At 42.6% G+C, this 21085-nt stretch overlaps 1 protein-coding gene and 1 pseudogene across 1 annotated transcript in view; one reads left to right on the forward strand and one right to left on the reverse strand.

The window, feature by feature from the left end:
- Positions 1-10698: 10698 nt before the first annotated feature.
- On the reverse strand, positions 10699-11046 carry LOC136142996 (cyclin-dependent kinase 2-associated protein 1 pseudogene; annotated as a pseudogene).
- An 8531-nt stretch (positions 11047-19577) lies between these two features.
- Positions 19578-21085, forward strand: part of GRPR (gastrin releasing peptide receptor) — a 31975-nt gene continuing 30467 nt past the window's right edge. Inside the window, exon 1 of the mRNA XM_065900862.1 lies at positions 19578-20142. Within this exon, the coding sequence (XP_065756934.1) occupies positions 19730-20142 (413 nt within the window). The 5' untranslated portion in view covers positions 19578-19729. The remainder of the gene's footprint in view (positions 20143-21085) is intronic.

Below are 21085 nucleotides of genomic sequence, written 5' to 3' on the forward strand. Positions count from 1 at the left end.
ATTGGGAGGGGAGGAATAAAGTAATTCTTAGAGATTGGGGAATGTACAATGAGAGGAAACTATTATCTCATTCCCCAGTTTGGCATCAGCAGGGGTGGGGATGGGGGTGGAGAGGGAGAGAGAAAGAGGTGGAGGGGGAGAGAGAGGTGTTACCTTATAAGGAAACAGGATCATTGAAGATGTGATTGAGCTAAGGATCTTGACAGTATCACTGGGCTGAAATCAAGGTGTCAGCAGGGTGAGACTCTAGGGATGGTCCATTCCTCGTTTCTTACAGCTTCTGGTGGCTGCTGGCTTCCCTGGTTTGTGGCTGTATCACTGCTATCTCGGCTTCTGTGGTCACATTACCTTCTCTTCTTTCATCTTTCAAATCTCCCTCTACCTCCCTGTGCATATGATTGCATTTAGTGTCCACCCTGACAATCCTGGATAATCTCTTCATCTCAAGATCCTTGATCTTGTTTCCATGTAAGGTAATATTTACAAGATTCCAGAGATTAGGACCTGATATATTTGGGGAGGTGGTATTTTTCAGCCTACCACACCCAGTATCTTGTTCCACCCCTATTCCTTCCAAGGTTCAGCCCTACACCCTATTTATACACACACACACACACACACACACACACACACACACACACACACACCCCTACCTCTTTCTCTCTCCATCTCTTCTCCTTTTCTTTCTTGATAGAGCTGGATGAACCAAATCGTTAGCCTTCATTAGCCTGGCGGGCTCAGCTCTGTGTATGCATTCCAACTGTAGTGGCAGTGCTGGTGGTGGAGTAGGTTTTTGTATATTCTTCTAATGCAGCAAAGAAAAGAAAAACAAAGGAGAAAGTTAACTTTCCATACTGAAAAAGGTTAAATAGTGTTATTTTGCTATGTGAAGAAATTACATGGTATAGTCGAGAAGTTGTTATAAAAAAACGAGTACAGAGATATCTTACCAGGGAAGATGCTAATGATCGTTGGTCCCCAAAGGTAAGCCTTGATTCAACCCTTTTGGCTAGAATTCCATAAGCCAAAATATAAATGCTTTGCAGGAGTCTAGAAGATGCTGACCCTTCTTCCCCTCACATCTGTCTGTCCAGGAGACATACTTACTTTTAGTCAGTAAAGAAACAAGGAGTTCTTTCTGAAACTTTTATTTTGAAAGTCAGAAATTAAATGTATACTATTTATCTGAGGATCAATTCTGCACTTTTCATGTGGCTCTTTAGCTATGGTTGAAAGACTTTCTGTTGTTCAGTGAGTGTTATTAAATATAGAACTGACATATCTAGCCACAGGAGCAGCACTTCTGAAATCAGTGTGCTTTAGAAGTACAAGAAATGATAAAGAAAAATATTCAGCTACATAGAAATGAAGAGGAGTTCATTTTAGAAATAAAAATGTTAAAGCTAGAAGAGATCTGAAGTTATTTAGTAAACTTACTCCATTTACTGATGAGGAAACTGAACTAAGGCCCAGAAAGATAACAAGATGTGTCAGTCAGCTATTGCTGCATAACAAACAACTGCAGACTCTTAGAAGCTTAGAACAAGCATATATTTAGCATGCACCTCTGGGCATTTGCTGATTTGGGGTTTGGCTGATCTAGATTTTTGTGCCTAGGGTAGTTTTGTTTCACATTTTAGGTCCTTGGGTTTGCTCCAGGTGACTCTCACCTTCCTTGTACCAGTGGGCTAACTGGCATAGGTTTTTCTCATGGTAATGGTGAAGGCACAAGAGAGCAAGTGGATGTGCACAAGGCATTTTCAGGTCTAGATTTGGAACTGAAACACTGTTATTTCTACCCAAATGTCATTGGCCAAAGTAAGTTACATGGCCAATCTCAAAGTTAAAGGGCAGGGAAATACTCTCTGCCCACAATGAGGCCCTGCCAAGGGTATGGATTTAGGATGGGATGAAGAATTAGGGCCAGTCATTTAATCATCCATACAAAATTTGCCTAAGGTCAAAAAGCTACATAATGCCTCAAATAGGAGACTAGAATTCTACTACACTGCACAAGTGGTTACATTTATTTGATCTAGATTTTTCTCTTTTCCATCCACATAATTAAAAGCCATTCATAGATTTCTATAATTATTATCCACAGAGGCATATGACACATTGATGCATGTTAAACGTGGTACTGTTTTCATTCAGTGTCAACCCAAGTTTCTCCAGCCCATGGGTACTAAACTGCTCATATTAAAAAGAAAAGTCCAGATTTCACTGGCTTTGCAAAATCCCTTTCTGGCGGCTCATGAGAGACCTTCTCATCTTCTTCCCCTTTAACACCTCAAGAATATCTGCTATTGGTGCTGTTCACTGCTACACCAGCCCCTCTGGGAGAGTGCTGATGTCCCAGGTGCCCCAGAACTGGGAACCCTTGAGTTGCCCAAGTGACGTTGTGTTCCCTTCTGTTTTATGGCTGAATAATATTTCATTATATATATATATGTGTGTGTGTGTGTTTGTGTGTGTGTGTGTGTAAAACATTTTCTTCATCTATTCATCCATCAAAGGACATTAATATTGTTTCCATGGCTTGACTCTTGTGAATAATGCTGCAGTGAACATGGGAGCGCAGCTGTGTCTTCGAGATACTGATTTCCTTTCCTTTGGATATACCCAGGAGTGGGGTCAGCAGGATGTTTTAAATTTTTGAGAGAAACCCGGGGCTATGCAATGTCTTTTTGGCACTATGCAAGCTAATTGCTTGATGTAGTTCACAGTTTCAACATTAGATCTGGTGACATTACTTTTGATAGCATGATGTCTTTGTGAAGGTGGGAGTTCAGCAGTTGCTGTGGTAAAAAGAAAATACCAAGTGAAAATCAGTGTAGAACAGAAAATGAGGGTGGTGGTGGCCAATCTTACTGCAAGGTTTGAGAAACTGTACAGTGTCCAACAGGTACACCCATCCCATTGGGAAGTAATTGTGGTCATTCAAGAATGAAATTCTATAATATATATTTTTTATTTCCATGCATTATTTTTTTTCAGATAGCTACTTAGTTGTTAGGATACAAATATTCAATAAGTCATTTGGACTTAACTACTTAATAAATGGAGTTGTTGGGTGTTCCTTTTGGCCCAGGGGTCCCATGAAAAAATTACAGAGACACAGAGTGTTGTAAACTGAGAAAGTTTTGGAACCTTGGGTTTATTATATTTTGTCTATTAAATAGCTAATTGAAAATTGAAATTGATTAAAAATATTTGGCACATAGAACTTTGTATCAGCCTACTACTTAAAAATCTCAGTGTCTTTGCATGCCTACCAAAGAAAACACCAAATTTCCCAGACCATTATTGCAGACCTTTCATGATCTTCCCCCCAACATACTTTTTATTTTATTATTATTTTTTAAACATTTTATTTTTTTAATGAAAAAAAATTTATTTTATTTATTTACTTTTGGCTGCATTGGGTCTTCATTGCCGTGCGCCAGCTCTCTCTACTTGCGGCGAGTGGGGGCTACTCTTCGTTGTGGTGTGCGTACTGCTCATTGTGGTGTCTTCTCTTGTTGTGGAGCACGGGCTCTAGGCGCACAGACTTCGATGGTTATGGCACGCAGGCTCAGTAGTTGTGGCTCACGGGCTCTAGAGTGCAGGCTCAGTAGTTGTGGTGCACGGGCTTAGTTGCTCCGCGGCATATGGGATCTTCCCGGACCAGGGCTCGAACCCGTGTCCCTTGCATTGGCAGGCGGATTCTTAACCACTGCAACACCAGGGAAGTCCCCCCAACGTACATTTTAGGTTTAACCTTCTATCACCATCATCTGGCTAAAAATATTCACCATTCTCAGAGCCCCGATTTGCCCTCTCTACCAACCTCTTTCCCAAAAATGTACTCTCTCTTCTGTTTATGGTGTCGTACCAACTCTTTAAGAATCTTCAAGGTCCAAAGTAAATTCTGTCTCTTTCACTGAAGAAGTTTGTCTTTCTCTTCTGTCAGATGTGAGTTCTCATGCTTTGGAAATCTGTAGACATACAACTGTCGGGAGCATTTATCTCATATTTTCTCTTATTTTCTTTTCTCCCCTATTAAATGCAAGGTTCTCATATGGCAAGGACCATTTCTTATATGTGTTTATATGCACTGCAGTGTTACTCCCTTGAGTGGATTAGTGGAATGGATGGGTGAATAGAAGGATGGATGCATGGGTAGATGAATGGCTGGATAATAAATTAATGGATGGTTAGAAAGATGGATGCATGGATGGAGGATGGATGAATAATAGATGGATGGGTAGATGAAGTAGTACGTGGATGAGTGAGTAGATGTGTGAATAAATGTTACAGCAGTTTAAAAAACTATTTTTTCCTAATATTTTAGTCCCTTATAGTCATAAATTACCCAGGGGTTACATTCAATTAACAATCCTTTTGCCATTCCATGCCTTATTAGAACTCTAACATCCCTTTTCATCATATCATAAATTAGAACAAAATTTCTCCTATTCACCAATAAGATTTACTTTTTACAGTCAAATGTACACATCAGCTTCCTTATCAAATCATTTGATTTGTGTGTCCAAAAACAACTATAGTGATTATGATGTCTTTTTATTATATATAATATATTTATATTATATAATCACATAAAGGCAGTGTGCTTATGGGTAAAAATCAAGTCTTCCCATAAAAGATAGGAATTAGTTAATTGTATACAATGTGGTTCAAAAGACTATACTGGAGCTGACTGTGAATATCAAGCACGAAGTTAGTGATATCGCAAAAGGGAACCAGTGTTTATTGAGCATTGCTATGTGTCATTTAATGCTCACAACTACCTTGTGGCTTAGAGATTATTATTCCTATTTTATAAATGATAAAATAGAAATACATGGAGGTTGCGAATCTTGCCCAAGGTCACATGTCTCATATGTGGGGGAGGTTGTATTGAGAGTTGCACTAATACTACCAATTTAACGCGTCTCTGACCCATGCTCTTTGCTCCTCATCTCAGTGGGATGCATACATGGGCGCCCAGCAATAAGAACTAAGAAGAAATCACGTTGTTCTTGTACCAAAACTGTAAACAGAGAAAAAGTGGCATAGGTTTGTCCTCCACTCCCCAGTCTGCAGACCCTTATAACAGCAATTCCAGTTTTCTACTTCACATTTCAGGGAATCAAGGAGTAGAAAGGAGAAGAGACTGAGGAGAGAGGAAAATAAAGGGAATAAAAGACAAGCAGGCCTTGGGAAATCTGCAGAATTAACTTTATCAGCAGCAGAAGCAGAGAGTCTTTCCCTCGCCAGGCCTCTTAAGTATTAATCAGATTTAATTGCAAGTTGTTCACTTCTTAAGAAGAGATGTCTGGGAAAAGACAAGAACAGGGCCTGCTATTTCATAGCATAGTCCTTCAATATCTGGAGCTTGAGTCCTAGCCCCATTCCTTTCCAGATATGTGACTTTAACGTCTCTGTGCCTCTGACTTCTCATCTGTAAAATGGGTACAATACTATTACCTACCTCATTGTGTGGTTGTAAGGGTGAAATAGGTAATTCAGATGTAGTTCTGGTAATGAGTAGTATTCAATAGATGTCAACAGTGATGATGTATGATAGTGGCGGTAGTGGTGATGATGCTGTGGGACAGTTCTGCCTGAGGAACTCCAGGAAGGTCTTATAGGAGTGACATTCTGGAGGAGAGAATGAAGGGCATTTAGGGCATTTCAAGCAGCATGTTTGAAAAATTATAGGGCAGCAAAAGAGCCTACCTAGAGAAGAACAAGCACTTCTGTGGGATAAATTCATTACATTCTTAATTGTATAGGAATTTCTTAAGGAGGAATGTTACATTAAGGATCACCTTCATGGAAGAGACTGTTGAAAGCACAATGTTGTATCTTAGCACTGAGAGATCTTACATGTAATAAAGATAAGAGAGAGGAGCAAAGGCAGTATTCAGAACACTGACTCCTAAATTTGATTGTTTTCTGTCACTTACAATGTTGGAAGTATCAAAGAAGTCGACTTGGTTCCTGTTCCCAGTGGGTCCTCCCCATAAAGCAGGCAATGAAACAGCATTAGGTGAGGAAGAGATGTGCTGGGGAGGTAACACCTGTGAAAGATACAAGGGGAAGGAAAGATACAAGGGGAGAGCCTCAGACCAGGATGCAGCTCCAAAAAAGTCTTCACCAACCCAGTGGGAAGCTCTGGGGCCAAGATTGCCCATTAAAAGAGTCCCTCACTGGGCAGAAATGACCAGGTCTTAGTGTTCCCGCCATGCTGGGGTCTTTGGCTGGGAGCTGCTGAGAAGAGCATGGCCTCAGCTTAAAAGTGAAGGTGGATCTTGAAGCCATTTATCAACTGGAATTTCTTAGCTAACTGTATTCCTTGTATCTGAACAAGGAAGATCTGAGAAACACGTCTCTGTATATGCATTGTTCCTCTGATGAAGTGTCTCCTAAGAGAGCACCGTGGATGGGAGGTGGAAGAAGAGAAGTCAGTAAGCTCCCAGAAGACCTAGTTTCTGACCCCCACTCAACATTAGTTTACTGTGACAGTCTGTTAATTTTGGGGGGGTCTCAATTTTCTCAGCTAGGAAGGTGTGGGGATTCTGGTTGAAATCTAGAATATATTTGATTCTAGATAGCAAGAATTCTTATTCAGAAATCCCATGGAATGAGAATGGTATTAAGAACATGGATTGCCTGAATTTGAAAGCTGACTTTAGCCATGACTAATTGTGTAATCTTGGGTGAATTATAAAATCTCTCTGGACCTTGGTTTCCTCATCTTTAAAATGGGACTAATACTAGTACCTACCTAATAGGGTTGAAAATCCAAAGAGAAGAGAGCGTTGAGAATAGTGCCTGGCACATGGTGAATGAATCCTCAGCAAATACTAGTTGTAACTCCCATTCCCTGCCTATACATGTTCTTGAAAGGACCCGACCTTAGAGTGAGAATTTAAGGGGCAAATGGGTCCAGGTTAGGCCCAGCAGCAGCTAAGTCTAAGGAAAAACTTTAGCCCTGCTTTTTATATCTCCTTGATTCTGAGAAAGGGTAAAAAGTGCTTTTCTTCCAGAGCACAGTTTGTGATGCTTCTGGATTGCCTAGTAACGAAAGCTTCTCCTCACTCTTTTTCTGGTCTGATTGTTTTCAACTCAACAATTTTTTTTTAATTGAAGATTTTTAAAAATTATTAACTGAATTCTGTTCCCCTGACCATTTGAAGTCACTGCATCTCAAACAAAATACTTCAGAAGCCCATAAACATCATCGTTTGTTCTAACCTGCTCAAAGTTATTAACTGTCTATTCTTTTATTTTTTGGATGCTTGGCAACCAGGCTGTCTTTGCTGTAGACATAATGAGACATCCCTCTTAAGTCAGCTTTGCAGCCGGGAGGTTGGTGGTGGCAGGGGAGGTCGGGTCAATCTCTTCTCAAAGGCAGGGTTCCCACACTTTCAGACCTTTGATTAAAGCAAGAGAATGTGCTTGGGGAATTGATTCCAGTAGTACAAAACCCAAAGAGCAAGACTCTTGTCAATCATAATCATCAAAAAGAGAGGTTACACATGAGGGAAGAGGAGTGGATGTTGTTAAATGACTGCAGTGAGGTCTTTCTCATCCCAGCAGTGCGGTTGAAGCTGTTCGTTTTGAAAGGTGGTGTCCTTACTGTTGGCAAAGCGATGCAGAAGTGGAATTAGGACTATTAGAGGGGTAGGATATGTGAGAGTGGAATGGAAAACGATGCATCAAGCCTTGCTCTGAGCCCATGAGTAGCCTCTTTGCCAGGAGATCAGAAATGGAGGCGTGTTCACTGTTGTTAAGAGTCACTCTGAAGCCAGTGTTTTCAGCAAAATGATGCATAATTTGCTCATGTTTCCATGAGGATGTTTCATCTTGTGTACTGAAAGAAGAAGCACAGTTGAGGTCCTATCACCATTAGAAACCAGTGAGTTTCTTCTTCTCTCTATTCTACATCTTAAATTACTTTGATATTAAAGAAATGTGACTGTAGACATCCCAAAAAAACAGAAAAAAAACACAGGACACCATTGCCGAAGAAGAAATAGAAACCACAGCTGCTGGACTTTCTGTGGTTTTCTTCCACTAGTTTTTCAGCTCCCTAATTTTCCCTAATTTCTACTTTCTTGTGTTTCAGTGTTTCCCCTCTTTCCTACTTGTCTGTTTCACCTCCCAGGAGAACTATGAGGCATGACTGTCTCTCTGCTGCTACCCTTTGTCCCCTGAGAGGTGTGTGGTCTAGTGGTTAAGCACCCAGTTACCAGGACACACTTATTAACTGTGTAAATTTAGGCCAGTTGCTTCCCCTCCCTATACCTCATTTCCTCATCTGTATAAGGGATGTTAATAGTCCTATATATAGGGTGGCTGTAAGGACTCCATGAAGGAACACGTATATAATATCTGGAATCAATGTTAGTTCTTTCTATTATTTTATCCTTTGTCCTCTCCCCTTCCCATAGATCCTGTACTATTCATTATCTGGCAATTTACAAGAAAAGGATGAGAAAACTTGCTAAGAGAAATAGAAAGGTAAATGCTGGTAGTAGATTTCAAGCAGGGGGAAAATGGAGTGTTTAGTTGTTGTTGAAGTATAAGAAGGCCCTTTCTAGAATTTTAGCATAAGGGTCTAAAACAATCATTTGAGCCTATACAACTCATACGGGAAAATAGGGATATAGGCAAAGCCACTTCTAGTTTTTTGGACTCCTTGATAAAGAGCCTGGGTTAGGACACCTAGTCTTGAAAAGGAATTTGGTCTAAAAATTGGTCTCACATTTTTGAGTTCTGTAGGACACAAGCAGAATTTAAAATACACTAATGTGGCCATGGAGAGGAACGAGAAAGGATGTGTGAGAGAGGGAGGGATGGGGTAGTAAAAAAATGTAAATCAGTCTATTTCCCCACTGCATCTAAGAGGCATTTTCCTAAGCTGACAATCCAACAGCCACTCTGAAATCAGTCCCATCCCAAATCATGTGTGCTCCATGCCACTTCAATCTTGGGTCTCCAGATTGATGTGGAATAGAGTAAATGCATATCTGAATCGCCAGAGTGATGCTGCAAACCTTCTAGGAAGCTCCACTCTATGCCAAGTTCTCAAAGATACATGTGTAGTTACTTTTTTGGCATTATTTATCATGTTAATAATAAATTACATTTTTGATACTATTTAATTTAGTGGAGAATTTAAAACATATACAAAATAGATGCATTACATGAATCCCCACATTCCCTCACCTTTCTTCAACAATTACCTACTTGGCCAATCCTGTTTCATTTTTGCCCCTATTCACTTCTCCACTTTCCATGGTTTGGAAATCCTGGCTGTCACATCATTTCACCCATAACTATTTCAGTAAGTTTCTCTGAAACAAAGGTTGGCAAACTCTGGCCCATGGATCAACCTCCTGTTTTACAAATAAAGTTTACTGGGTCACAGCCACGCCCATTCCTTAACCTATTTTCTATTGGCTGCTTTCCCAGAGACCCTAAAGTCCACAAAGCCTAAAATATTTACTATTTGGCCTTTTAGAAAAAGTTGGCTGCCCCTGCTCTAAAAGATAAGGACTTTTAAAAACATAATTACAGGGGCTTCCCTGGTGGCGCAGTGGTTGAGAGTCCGCCTGCCGATGCAGGGGACACGGGTTCGTGCCCCGGTCCGGGAAGATCCCACATGCCGCGGAGCCGCTGGACCCGTGAGCCATGGCCGCTGAGCCTGCGCAACCGGAGCCTGTGCTCCGCAACGGGAGAGGCCACAACAGTGAGAGGCCCGCGTACCGCAAACAAAACAAAACAAAACAAAAAGTGGGAAATGGTCACAGAAAGTCCAATCGGACTTCAGAAAGTATAAGAAAATTAGTTTCCATTTTCACATGACCTAAAACTCTCTATACAATTAAAGGTCATCACCAAAACAGTGTCCAGGTTCTTTAAACAGAAAGCTTGCTTATGTTTATAAACTTGATTTCTTTTTTTTTTTTAATGAAAATAAGCTTTATTACATCGAGTAATAAATACAAAGATGCAAACAGTTCCATTTTCTTCCAGATCTTTGGATCAACTTACAGGAAAGGCAGAACTAAAATCTACATACAGTCTCGGGAAAAATTTCGGGGATCCTTGTTGGGTTTGGTTTGGGAGTTTGCTCTTTCTTCTGTATGTATAACTTGTGCATTTAAAAAATCGACTTCAGAGCACTAATAGTCATGCTAATGCTTAAGCAAAAAAGAATTTACGATAAGCAGAATCTATAGTGTATGGGAAACGAGGGGACCAGCTACTAGTTAAGTGTGCTGTCAAGTCCGCACTACAAAAAAAACCCTTCAAGTTGTATCAGCTTATGAAAAGGATCAAAGAACAACCCGGGTAACATAAATGTATTCAAAAGAGGAGAGCGAGACACTGGTATCTTGGAGGCAAACTAGTTTGCTGTAAGATAGGTAATTTTTACGTGCATCTTTTGAATCAATGCTTTAAAAAACAACAACAAACACCTGGGTAGTTCCTAACTATTTAAAATGTAACTCCCAATCAACTGCAAAATCTTTCCTCAATCTTACAGACTGTAGATTCGGAGCCTAGTGAACCATGGGAGGGGCAGGGGGAGGAGAAACCAAACTGTTACCATTTTGAAAACAAAAGTTTCGTCTGAACAGGGGAGATGAACTGTAACTTCTTCTCTCCGAAGATGGAAAACCGTCCAGGCTCACAAGGCAGCTAGGACCTGGCATTCCGTTCCGTTTCAGCCAAGCACTCCCGCACCAATCCTCGAGCGTGGATGATGCCTCGTTTTAGTCTCTGCATCGCGCTCTTGCTGCCCGCGTAGGTGGGTCTGATCTCTTTCCCCAGCTCTTCGATGATGGCCAACAGCTCAGCGTATTTGCTCTGGGGCACCTGGCAGTTCCCAGTTCCCTGGGTGTAGCCTAGAGATGGCGGCCCGTAGTCACTCAGCAGCTGGCGGTACTGTGAAGACGTCGCCATACTGGTGGAGGGCGGGTGGACACTCCCAGCGGCGTTGAGGGAGGCGGCGGGCATGTGCGCGGTCAAGTTCGGTTTGTAAGACATTCCCCCGAGCGGCGGCGCGCACCGGGGCGCAGCAGGGCCCAGCCCGCGAGGGTGGTGGCGAAGGCGGTGAGGCCGGGCGACAGCGGTGAGGCCGGGCGACAGCGAGGAGGCCCTAGCGTCCGTGCGCGCGCCAAGCTCCTGCGCACTTTTTGCTGTTGATGGCTCGGGCCGCACCGGCAAATATGGCCGTCCCTCACCCTGACACCCGCTGCAGTATATCACCCATACATCGGGCGGGCGCAAGAGCGCAAGGGCGGCCGCAAACTTTGAGCCTAAACTTGCTTTCTTTAAACAAATTGCAAATGTTGTCCTAGTTAGGCAATTATCTCCTTGAGGGTATGGACCATTGCTTGTTAATTTTTGTATTTCCAGGGTCTAGAACTGGTCTGGTAGGGAATGACACTTAATATAAGTAATTTTGAATGGTTATGTAATGTCAACATCATTACTTTGGGTGTGAATACAGTCATATTTCTGGTAATTAAAAGGAATCTATGCCCCCTAAACAATAACTTTACAGTGGAGAATCCTGACCTACACAGCCTTAACAAAGTGTTGAAGATTAACATGGCCACTGATAAATCATATGGATATCATGTACTCTGTGTTGGCTGAGTAATAGCCCCCACTGATATCCAGGTCCTGATCCCTGGAACCTGTGACTATTTTATATGGCAAACCTTATGTGGTGGGACTTCCCTGGTGGCGCAGTGGTTAAGAATCTGCTTGCCAATGCAGGGGATACGGGTTCAATCCCTGGTCTGGGAAGATCCCACGTGCTGCAGAGCAACTAAGCCCATGCGCCACAACTACTGAGCCTGCGCTCTAGAGCCCGTGAGCCACAACTACTGAGCCCGTGTGCCAACTACTGAAGCCCGCACACCTAAAGCCCATGCTCCACAACAAGAGAAGCCACTGCAGTTAGAAGCCCGCGCACCACAAAAAAGGGAAGCCCCCGCTCGCTGCAACTAGCGAAAGCTTTCATGCGGCAACAAAGACCCAAGGCAGCCAAAAATAAATAAATAAATAAATTTATTTTAAAATAATAAAATTACTTTTAAAAACAAACAAATAAAAAACTTTATGTGGCAAAGTGCACTTTGCAGATGCAGTCGAGATGGGGAGATTATTCTAGGCTATCTGGGTGGGCTCAGTGTAATCACAAGAGTCCTTATAAGAGGGAGGCAAAGGAAGATTTGCCTATGGAAGAAGAGAAGGCAATGTGATGACATAAGCAGAGACTGGAGTGATGTGGCCACCAGCCAAGGAATGATGGGGGCCTCTAGAGCCTTCAGAAGGAACCAGGCCTGCCAGCAGCTTCATTTTAGCCAGTAAAACTTATTTCAGACTTTCATCCTTCAGACTGTAAAAGAATAAATTTCTGTTTTAAGCCACTAAATTCATAGTAATTTATTATAGTAGCAACTAATACATACTCCCTGATATGATGTGATGAGAAGAGCACCTCACCTCTATGGTTTTTCTACCCCAAATTCACATCTCCAGTCTCACAATGAAAAGATATCAGACAAACCCAAATGGAGGGATATTCTACAAAATTCCCGACCAGTACTGTTCAAAAGTGTCAAGGTCACGAAAAACAGGAATGTCTGAGAAACTGTCACAGATAAGAGGAGACTAAGGAATCATGATGCGTAAATGCAGTGTGGTATCTTGGATTGCATAGTGGAACAGAAAATGACTGGTAGAAAACCTGGTGAAATCTGAATAAAGTCCATAGTTTAGATGATAGTCTTGTGCCCATGCTAATTTCTTAGTTTTATAGATGCTAACAATAGAGGAAGCTGGGAGAAGGGTATATGGGAACTCTTTGTACTATCGTGGCAACTTTTCTATAAACCTAAAGTTATTTCAAAATAAAATGTTTAAAAAGGAATTCATCCCAGCAACATGTTGTCTTGTCAGACATCTATTAGTAGAGGTATAGACATAATACAAGGGATGCGTTTCAGGGGGGCCTGGGGTCTCACTGATCAGATTCTTCCAGGAGAGAAGAAGAGCTGGAAAGAGAGATGGCTGAGAGCAGAGGGGAAGGTGCCACTTTATGTTGCCTTAGGTGCCACTGGGTGATACTAATGCCTCAAGTTGTCCCGAAGCATAGGCCAAGGGAAAATGCTCTGTATTTTATGGATGGGGAATCCATGGCACAGAGCAGTTCAGTGGCAAATAATGTTCACTCAACTGACTTGCCCAAGCTCACTGAGCAGATGGGGAAATGGGATATAAATAGTCTGATTTTCAGGTACATGGTGGCCAGGCAAGAAAGTTCACCTCATTTATAATTTTTTTAAAATACACATATTTTATCCAGATAAACACTCTGGTGGTACTGAATAACAAATGGATTTCGGTCTCCATAACTCTTCTAGATTTGACCATACTTTCCTTCACACTCTAACCACTCAAGGTTCAACCTGGTTTATAGCACTTGCCTTTTCTGGTATTTCTTTTCTGTTTTATTTTGTCTTTTTGGTGGTTCCCCCTGCCCTTCATCCATTCTTCTTACCAGGTGTTCCACATCTATCACTGCATAACAAATTACCATAAAGCAGTGGATTAAAACCAAAAACATTTATTAACTCACAGTCTCTGTGGGTGAGAAATTCGAGAGTGTTTTGACTGGATGGTTCTGGCTTAGAGTATCTCTTGAGGTCGTGGTCAAGATGTTGGCTGGGGCTGCAGTCATCTGAAGGCTTGACTGGGGCTGGAGGATCCATTTCCAAGTTGACTTACTCACAGAGCTGTGGACGGGAGGCCTCAGTTCCTCAGCCTGGGGATCTGTCCATAGGGTCACTTGAGTGTCCTCACAATATGGGGGCTGACTTCCTTCAGAGCAAGTAATCTAAGAGACAGTGCACGGAGGGAGCTGCAATGTCCTTTGTCATCTAATCTTGGAAGTTACACACTATCACCGATGCTTCATTCTGTTTGTTGGAAGCCAGTCACTGAGTGCAGCTCATATCCAAGGGGAGGACAATTTATCTCCACCTCTTGAAGGAAAGAGTACCAAGAACTGGTGGAATATGTTCAAACCGCCATGCAAGGTGTTCTGTCAGCCTTGGGTCTGACTGAGAGTCCGGTGTTCCACTCCAGGCCTTCTCTGGGCATCGACCTGCCCTTCTGCAGCTTTGTGTGGCACAAAATGAAACCTGACTCTTTCTTTCAGAAGACTCCCCCCATCTCTCCTGAGTTTCCAAGCACCATGAAAAGCCACAGAATGTTAAGAGAAAAGAAGGGACTTGAAGTGATCCCAGCATTACGGGATCTGGATACAGTCATCCATCTCTTTTGTTCCTGCTGCAGCACTAAAATTTGACATCTCTGATTCTTCTCAAGCAAGAGTTGCTGCAATCTTTTCAGCAGCTTCTTCATGGTGCTGCCACAAATGTAATATTGCAATCATGTGTGGTACCCACTGATTTTCAGCACATGACCTTTTCCTCAAAGCCTAACTTCACTTGATTCTTGGTGATTTCTCTGTACAGTTAAACTACTGTCATTCATCATTCTGGTTCCCAGCCAGTCCTCTTAATTATTTACCTCTCTGCCTCCAGACTTCAGCTGTCATTTCCGTTGACTTCCTTCCTTTCCCTTGTTCATATAGTGAACTCGATATGCCTAAAACCAGATTCAGCATTTCCCTCCAGAGTGGCTTCCCTCTTGTTCTTGCTGTTTATACTGAGTCACAAGCCTAAAAAATTTCACCATCTTGGGCTTCTCCATTGCCTAGATTCCCTACGTTTGTAATGGGATTCTGGCCCCTGTCTTGTGGCAAAAACAGCTTGCCTGCCATGCAGTCCGGGACAACTCCCAGCCATTATCAGGGGGATATCAAAAACCCCAAATGAGGGATTCTTCAGTCAGCTTCCAGTTGGTCCAGTTGCTGGTTTCATTCTGAGCTTGAGATTCCAGTTTCCTATCTGTTCCCAGTTCCTGCCCTGGTTTCTTAACCTTTTCTGCCAGAGCTCCCTAACGCCTAGAGCAGTACTTTTCAAACTTTAACATGCACCTGAATGCCTGGGGAGCTTGTTAAAATGCAAATTATGATTAAGGAGATCAGGGGTGGTGCCTGAGTTTCTGCATTTCTCACAAGCTCTACGGTGATACCCAAGCTTCTGGCTCAAGGACCACACTTTGGGTATCAAGGGCCCATAGCAACAATCTCCTAAATGTGCTTCCTTGCTCACCCTCTCCCTCCACAGAGGGCAGGCACAAGGACTGTAATGTTGCCGTGATCTCGGGGTCACACACTGCCTGCATCATTGGTCCCCAGCATAGCACAGGGCTGGAATCCCTTCAGGACCTCATGAAAAATAGTGATTCTTGGGTTCCATCCCTGGAGATCTCATTCAATAGGTCTGGGGTATGGCCTCAGAATCTGTATTTTTAAGAAGCACTCCAGGCAATCTTGAGTTTTTTTGAAGAACCAGTGTTCTATAGACTGAAGTCCAACCAGAAACCTTAAATGTAGTCTTCCCCAGCAGATCCAATCTCCTTTTTCTCATTTATTACTCCCCTCTACAGCTTTGTTCAAGACTATCTCACAGACAGACCCAAAGCATCCCCTTCTCTTTACTCTGGTTCCACCTACAAATTCTACCCACTCTATAATTAATTTATCTTTTCTGTGTATGTTCATTGTCAGTCTACCAAGAATGCCAGCTGCTGGAAGACACAGTGCCATGCACATAGCTGGTGGGCAGAGACTTTGTCTTTACTCTCTTTGGTCCTGTTGAGTCCACCCATCCTCCCAAATTCTACCAAATGACTGTGTCCCACCCCCATATTTAAAAAAAAATCCAATTGTCTGGAAGAGTGGAAAATGTGACTCTCTTGACTGAAATAGAAGTGACGCTCCTGCCCCAACACGTAAGAAAGGATGCTGAGTCACACTCCAATTCTATTCAGAAACTGGAGTCCCTGAGGACGGGGACTTTGTATTATGTTTGTTCTATGTCATTTTCATAAGTCAAAGGCATCTCATGCTCACCATTAAATAAAAAGCTAAGCAAATGTCTAAGTATGTTTGGTGATCTGCTGGAAGGTGACACATAGTGGTAGGGATAGAAAGAGTCATTATAGCTAATTAGTTGAAATGACATCAAAATTCTCTAATTAGCTTTCTAAAACATCCTTGCTCCCAGAAAATATTAGGTGTTGAACCTCAATATATCCTCACTCCTAAAATACCGTCAGAACAGTCTATAGTGTTGTGGGACACCTAACACCAACAACAGCCATGAGGAACCACTGCTAACTCTCAGCATCAGTGTAACTTACACTGGAAGAAACACTAACAGCCCAGTTGGATTTAAGAGGTGTGGTTGACTCAGCACACGGGTGTGTCTAAAGAAATAAAGGGAAACAACATCTGGGAGTCCTCTTTGTGAACCAAAAACATGCCCTTCAGACCAAACTTCTTAACAAGAATACAAGATCCATCACAATTTCACCCAAACCTGCCTCAGGCTTCATTTCACACTGCTCTTTCCCTGCCCCCTCTCTTCCAATCTGGATGCCCTTTCCGGGCTTGAAGCTGTCCCCTGCTCAATGCCATGCTCTTTCCTTTAAGCCTCCATCCTAGGTGCATACTATTTTCTCTGTTCAAAGGGTTCTGCCAAATAGCCTTTAAGGTCAAATGTCGGGACTTCCCTGGTGGGCCAGTGGTGAAGAGTCCACCTTGCAATTCAGGCAACGCGAGTTCGGTCCCTGGTCAGGGAACTGGGATCCCACATGCCGCGGGGCAACTGGGCCCGTGTGCTGCGGCTGCTGAGTTCACACGCCTCAACTAGAGCCCGTGTGTCACAGACTACAGAGCCCATGTGCTCTGGAGCCTGCACGCCACAACTAGAGAAGAGAAAACCCACTCACCACAACTAGAGAGAAGCTCGTGCGCCTCAACGAAGATCCCGCATGCAGCAACTAAGACCTGATGCAGCCGAAAATAAATTAAATAAATAAATAAATCTTGAAAAAAAAGATCAAATGTCACCTTCTCTGGAGAAAAGGGAGGGGATGGGGTGTAAATGCTGTGACTTTTTTTTTTTTTTAAAGAAGCCAGAGTTTATTTCTATTTAAACAATACTCAAGGAACTTTCAGAACGTTAAAAGGCCCAAAGATGCCCGGGTTTCATATAATAATATAGCCAGGTTCTGTCTTTTGCTACCTCTGTTTCGAAATGCTCAGGACTACCCTGGACAGTTCAATGCCTCACTAATTCTTCTAGTCCAAGAGTGGTGAATTTCTCTGAGTTTTGGCATAATTCCTACAAGGCTGTCCCTCTGATAATGACAACAAAAACAATGCCAGAAGCAATGATTGTCATTGAGAGGAAGAAAGGTAACTGATCAGAGAAGAAAGCCACCACAGCAATTTCAAGAAGCAGAATTATGAATACGGTATAGAACGAACAGAAGCATTTGCAGAATCTTCTTGAAAACCCTTCTTGGCATTATTCTTTGAAACCAGGTCCTCTGACTTTACGCTTGAGTAGTTGGGATCATGACGGGTCTTATCATAACATGTATCTTCATGTTATTTTTCTCAGACTCTTACACAGTGCCTGGAAACTGGCAGGTATTTGATAAATGACTTTCAAGTAAATGGAGGACTGGCTGCTATGATAGAACTTTTAGCCTATTGATCTGAGGTCAATCTCTCTTCTGACTTTACTGGGCTTTTCCAAAATAAAATCACAAAAATAGTCTCTTTCAATCACAACAATAATAATAGGTTTAATAATAGCAGCTGATTATTATTTGAGCACTTACTATGTGCCAAATACTATGAAGTCTTAACACGGGTAATTTCATTTAACTTCACGAAGTATCCCCGCTTTACAGATGAGGAGCTTGAGGCTTAAGACACCAAGTAACTTGCCAAGGTAATGAATGAGGGAGCCAGGACTTAAGCAGGGAGTCCATGTACAGCATTATTAAGCTCTACTGCCAGTAACTCATCAACACCACTAGGCTTGTGGTTACTGACTCATTAATGGTGCTACTGATCACCACTGAGAAGCTCTTCCCCCTCTGGGCATGTAACATTAGACTCTACTGCTGGCTGAGAGGAGCACAAGCCCTTGGGTTTACGGAAGAAGCATGGCAGCCGCCTCAGTGTTGTAAGCTGCCATTGGAAATTTCCATGACAACACACTTGGTGGGCCCTGGCATGGTGATGAGTGCAAGCTTCTTTATTCCTTATGAATCCTGAAAAACCAAACTTTCAGTGGCAGCGCCTGCTAGTAACTGGCTTCCTGTGATGTATCTGGAAGGGCTTGAAGAGCTTCACACGTCTTGAAGATTCACGCTTGTAATGTAATTATACATTTTTGCTAAAGGTCTAAGCTTAAATCTAATAGTACCTCCTCAGTAAAGCCTTTCCTGGCACCTGTCAACTCTAAGTTATTCTTTCCACTCCTCAATTCCTCAGTATTCTATCTGTAACTCCTTTACGGTTCATTTCTCACTCAGAGCTTACGAGGAAATTTGCTATAAAACGCAGCAAACATTAATTTAAAATTGCAAATAGCTGCACCAGAATGCCAATTCATGTACCTTTTAGATCCAATGAGAAAATTCTCCTGGAAAAGACTACTTATCTGTGAGAGTTAGAACACAGCTGGCTTCTGATTTTATTTCTCTCTGGTAAAGGGAAAAAGAATGGCCTGGCAGATCTACAGGACAGAGCGTGTGTGCGTTCTGCTTTCTGCTCTTCCCAGATGTCAGGTGCTGAAGGTTTAAGGCAGGAGTCGTGTGCCTATTTGCCCTCAGTAGCAGTCCCTGTTCAAATAGGCAGTGGGAAGGCCGAGTGGGACCACCCACATGTGGACGCCTTGCTCATCTGTGTGCTATTTAATTCAGGGACAGACCTCATTTTATAGCAACCTTAACATGTCATCCTAATGTATGGGAAAAGACGAAAAAATGCGATGTGAGTCTGGCTTTGGAGCCTAGTATCAGAAAGATTTCCAGTGCTTTGCAGAGTGCTGCATCTGAAAAAGAGAAGCCCAAATTATCTGCTAGGACCTGCAGATTGTTGGGCGAGTCTCATCTGGGCAGAGCAGGCGGCCGGGCAGTGACTGAAGTGTCCAGCAGGGGGCTGGCACTCTCTGCCTATAAGTAGCCCTGTTCCTCTTCAGAGCCTCAGCTCAGCGGAGCTGCCGTTTGCTGGTGAAGCCGGTGACGTGCAAAGCGTTCCTGCCTATAGCATTTCAGGCTTTCTCGGTACAGTGTTTTTCTACCCTCTTTAAACCTTCAGGTTCTAAATATCAGGAAAGACGGGAAATGCCGTGTGAAAATAGCAGGCCAAAAGTTCTTAGTAAACTGCAGCCAGGGAGACTCAGACTAGAATGGAGGTAGAAGGAGTTGGTACAGAGTGGGTTTGATTCTAAGCCCTTTGGGAGCTGAGTTTTTGTGGGTGTTTTGTTGTTAACTTACTGAATTTAGAGATGTATTACATTGGTCACGTAAAGACCAGAGCAGCGCCAGCGTCAGAATAGTGACAATTTTGAATGCCATAGTCTCTATGTACTCAGAGTATTTTTATTAAAGAAGATAAAGAGCCCAGCATAGATTTTATCATCATCTTCACCAAACTGCAAAGTCAAAAGTTAAGCAACAGCATCTAAGGGCACTTTTTAGGTGGGAAAGAACCTAGAGGATGGCTCTGAATGACTGTTGGCTTCTAAACTTGGATGTGGACCATTTCGTACACTGCAACATCTCTAATCACAGTGTGGATCTCCCCACGAACGACGACTGGTTCCACCCGGGGGTCCTGTATGTCATCCCTGCAATTTATGGGGTCATCATTCTGATAGGCCTCGTTGGCAACATCACCCTGATCAAGATCTTCTGTACCGTGAAGTCCATGCGAAATGTACCGAACCTATTCATCTCCAGCCTGGCTGTGGGAGACCTGCTGCTCCTGGTAACCTGTGCACCTGTAGATGCCAGCAGGTACCTGGCCGACAGATGGCTGTTTGGCAGGACTGGCTGCAAAGTGATCCCTTTTATCCAGCTTACCTCGGTAGGGGTGTCTGTCTTCACACTCACAGCTCTCTCAGCAGACAGGTAAGTCCTGGAGGACAGCGACCTTCTCTCTGAGGGTGGTAGATGCTTCGGTAAATGAGCTACCACATCGGGACAAACAGGGCTGTTTGTGTGCAGGGAAGTTTCACTCAAACTCCCATTCCCTTCCAGGCATGTTTCTGTTCTAGGGACTACTTCTTGAGTTTGACATATTGGTTTCAGAAAGAAAAGTCAGTGGATAGCGGGGGGGCGTGGGGGGTGGGGGGGGCTGAGAAAAAAGATCTCTGAGTATAAAATTGAGGTGCATTTTCTGGAGACAGCTGACTTAGCCTTGCTTCTTCCTAACTTCTCACTCCCTGCAAAATTAATTGACTGGTGAGGAAAAAAAAAAAAATCACACCTAATAGAGTTTAAACCCCAGGTAAATGTTTCTTGGAAGCAATTCAAAGTCTTCAGAGAACAGAAAAGTCCCACTGCATTTCTTCTTCAAATGTTCTTTCAGAAATAACCAAGAGGAGAAAATAAGCAGCATTTCCTTGAAATCCATTCTCTTCAGACAGTTTAACTTTTCTCACAGCTGATGTTGTATTTGGTTCTCTGGAACCGAACAGTTTGTGTGCTGGTTTTTCTAAGTATCTCTTAGGTGAAACCAAGCATTATTTGGATTTTTTCTTTCCTTGAGAAAGCTCCATTCAAGGTTGATTTCAAATTTTAGTATCTTTATTGATGTACTTCCATATACAATACTTTTAGGGTTTTTGTTTTTTGGGCAGGGGGAGGGAGTCCAGTACAGTGTTTTATTCTGGGAAATATACATATTTGTGAACTGCATTTCTTGTGTGAACATATTGCTTAAAAATTCACATTTATTCATTCTTAAACATTCATATTCATTCTTTGAGCATTTATCAGGTGTATATCACGCTTGAAATAACCAGTCAGGAAATACCTGCAGATTGTTCACATAAATTGCTGAGCATGTCTT

This window comes from Phocoena phocoena, chromosome X (genome assembly GCF_963924675.1).
Source record: "Phocoena phocoena chromosome X, mPhoPho1.1, whole genome shotgun sequence".
Lineage (NCBI taxonomy): Eukaryota > Metazoa > Chordata > Mammalia > Artiodactyla > Phocoenidae > Phocoena > Phocoena phocoena.